At 42.5% G+C, this 2,676-nt stretch overlaps 1 protein-coding gene across 1 annotated transcript in view; it reads right to left on the reverse strand.

Moving 5' to 3' along the window:
- Window positions 1-1,835, reverse strand: part of LOC106874906 (EGFR adapter protein) — a 10,240-nt gene extending 8,405 nt beyond the window's left edge. The window contains exon 1 of the mRNA XM_014922820.2: window positions 1,604-1,835. Within this exon, the coding sequence (XP_014778306.1) occupies window positions 1,604-1,746 (143 nt within the window). The 5' untranslated portion in view covers window positions 1,747-1,835. The remainder of the gene's footprint in view (window positions 1-1,603) is intronic.
- Between the last annotated feature and the right edge of the window lie 841 nt (window positions 1,836-2,676).

Below are 2,676 nucleotides of genomic sequence, written 5' to 3' on the forward strand. Positions count from 1 at the left end.
AGACGGAAACTGAAAGAAGCCCATCGTATATTTGTATATGTGTGTGTGTGTGTGTGTGTGTGTGTGTGTGTGTGTATGTGTGTCTGTGTTTGTCCCCCCAACATCGCTTGACAATCAATGTTGGTGGGTTTACATCCCCGTAACTTAGCGGTTCAGCAAAAGAGACCGATAGAATAAGTACTAGGCTTCCAAAGAATAAGTCCTGGTGTCGATTTGCTCGACAAAAGGCGGTGCTCCAGCATGGCCGCAGTCAAATGACTGAAACAAGCAAAAGAGTAATAAAAGAGTAATAGAAAATGTCAAAAACATTAAGAACTACCGATATACATGCAGGTACCGAAGGAGATGGCTTGGCTGTGTTGTGTATGGGTCTGACTCATGTGCCCTTCATAAGATCTTACAAACGCAATGGTGCCATGATCAACAAAGACCCAAAAGACAAAAGCAAGGTTCCGAGGCTGACTGACAGATGAAAATCTAGCTTAATGAAAAGGGCTACCATCAAACCGCTCAATAACGAAAGCCATTACTCAATGCAGCTGCACAATTGCCCAGGTTTACTGTCTGATGCAGATTGAATAGATGGAAGGAAAATTAACCTACCACTGCCGGGGAAGCACAAAAAGAAAAAACATGTGCATAGTTACACTTGACCCCTCCAACCAATCGTTTAAATGTCCCATCTACAACGCAAGCTTCACATCAACATTTTGGTGCTAACCTACCCAAGACCACCACTGGTTCTGTGATACAAACTTTTATTTAAAACGGTCTAAATTAAAAACCTTCTGTCAAAATTTAATGTTAATTTATGTTCCAAATACCAGTGAAATAAAAACAAATTTATTTTATTAAATTTTTTCATCGTTATCAATATTGAAACAACAGAAATATGGTAACAAAAGAGTTAAAGTGATCTAAATTAAAAACCTTCCATCACAATTCTATGCCGATTTATGTTCCAAACACTAACATATAATGACAGCATTTTTACTAAGTTTTTAATTATTTTTTAAATTAATTGAAACAAAGCCAAAGTATTTCAACAGAAATATTCTTTTATTCTTTTATTCTTTTATTTGTTTCAGTCATTTTGACTGGGGCCATGCTGGAGCACCACCTACAGTCGAACAAATTGACCTCAGGACTTATTCTTTGTAAGTTCAGTATTTATTCTATCGGTCTCTTTTGCCGAACCGCTAAGTTATGGGGACATAAACACACCAACAACGGTTGTCAAGCGATGGTGGGGGAGACAAACACAGACACACAAACATATATATGATAGGCTTCTTTCAGTTTCCATCTACCAAATCCACTCGCAAGGCTTTGGTTGGCCCAAAGCTATAGTAGAAGACACTTGCCCAAGGTGCCATGCAGTGGGACTGAACCCAGAACCATGTGGTTGGTGAGCAAGCTTCTTACCACACAGCCATGCCTGAATTGGGAAGTAAAGTCCCGAAGGGAACCACTAACGAAGGAGATGCCATAATTGGATTCAAATGGCAACCATGAGCACATGCTGTGATTGTATGCACCTGCGTAACCAGGAGTGTACATGACTGTTTGTGTGTCTGTGTGTGTGTGTGTCCGTGCGTCTTACCTGTGAGTTTGTTTTAGATCAGAACTATGAAAGTGTTGACTAAACTGTTGTTGGTACTCATATATGGGTGGTGAGTGGTCAGTGGTCAGTGTGGAAGTCTGGGGTAGGTTGTACACATAGCAGGGTAATGTTTGCTCCGACATGCTGGTACCTGAATAGTCATTGTAGTGGCAGTGGTGTAAACCAATTGACTAAAATCTAATTAACGAGGGGTGGTGTGTGAACGTATGTGTGTGTGCGTGCTTGCATGTGTGTGTGTGTGTGTGTGCGTGTGTGATGTAGTAGCAATGTCTAGTGACTGACTGGTTAAAGCATAATTATGTAGGGTGGTGTGTGTATATGTATGTACGTACAGACATATGTATGTGGAAGTGATATGGTGATTGACTGACTGAAGTTGTGTGTGTGTGTGTAGGTGATGGTGGGGGTAAACAAACTAACTGAAGACAGGTTAGAGCATGGAGGCGTGTGTGGCTGTGGTGGAGTAGATTATGGTGGGGATGGGGTATGCTACTGATTTCACTCAAAAGTCAAGGTGGACTCTACCAACCTGTGATACCTATTTACACCTTCATGGACTACACCACTTTGTGGTACCTACCATTTGCAGTTAGGTGGACTGTACCATCCTGTGATACCTAACTGTTGTTGGGTGGACTGTACCAACCTGGGATACCCACTTACAGATACTGGTTCGACTGTAACATCCTGTCACACCCACTTACAGATGCTGGATGGACTGTGCAATCCTGTCACACCCAGTAAAGGATGCTGGATGAACTGTACCATCCTGTGACACCCACTAACAGATGTTGGATTGACTGTACCATCCTGTGACACCTACTTATGAATGCTGGATGGAGTGTACCATCCTGTGACACCCACTTATGGATGCTGGATGGACTGTACCATCCTGTGACACCTGCTAACAGATGTTGGATGGACTGTACCATCCTGTGACACCTGCTAACAGATGTTGGATGGACTGTACCATCCTGTGACACCTACTAACAGATGTTGGATGGACTGTACCTCTTCTGTAGCCCGTGGTACAGCAAGGGGTGGATCGCTTG

This window comes from Octopus bimaculoides, chromosome 1 (genome assembly GCF_001194135.2).
Source record: "Octopus bimaculoides isolate UCB-OBI-ISO-001 chromosome 1, ASM119413v2, whole genome shotgun sequence".
NCBI classification, from domain to species: domain Eukaryota; kingdom Metazoa; phylum Mollusca; class Cephalopoda; order Octopoda; family Octopodidae; genus Octopus; species Octopus bimaculoides.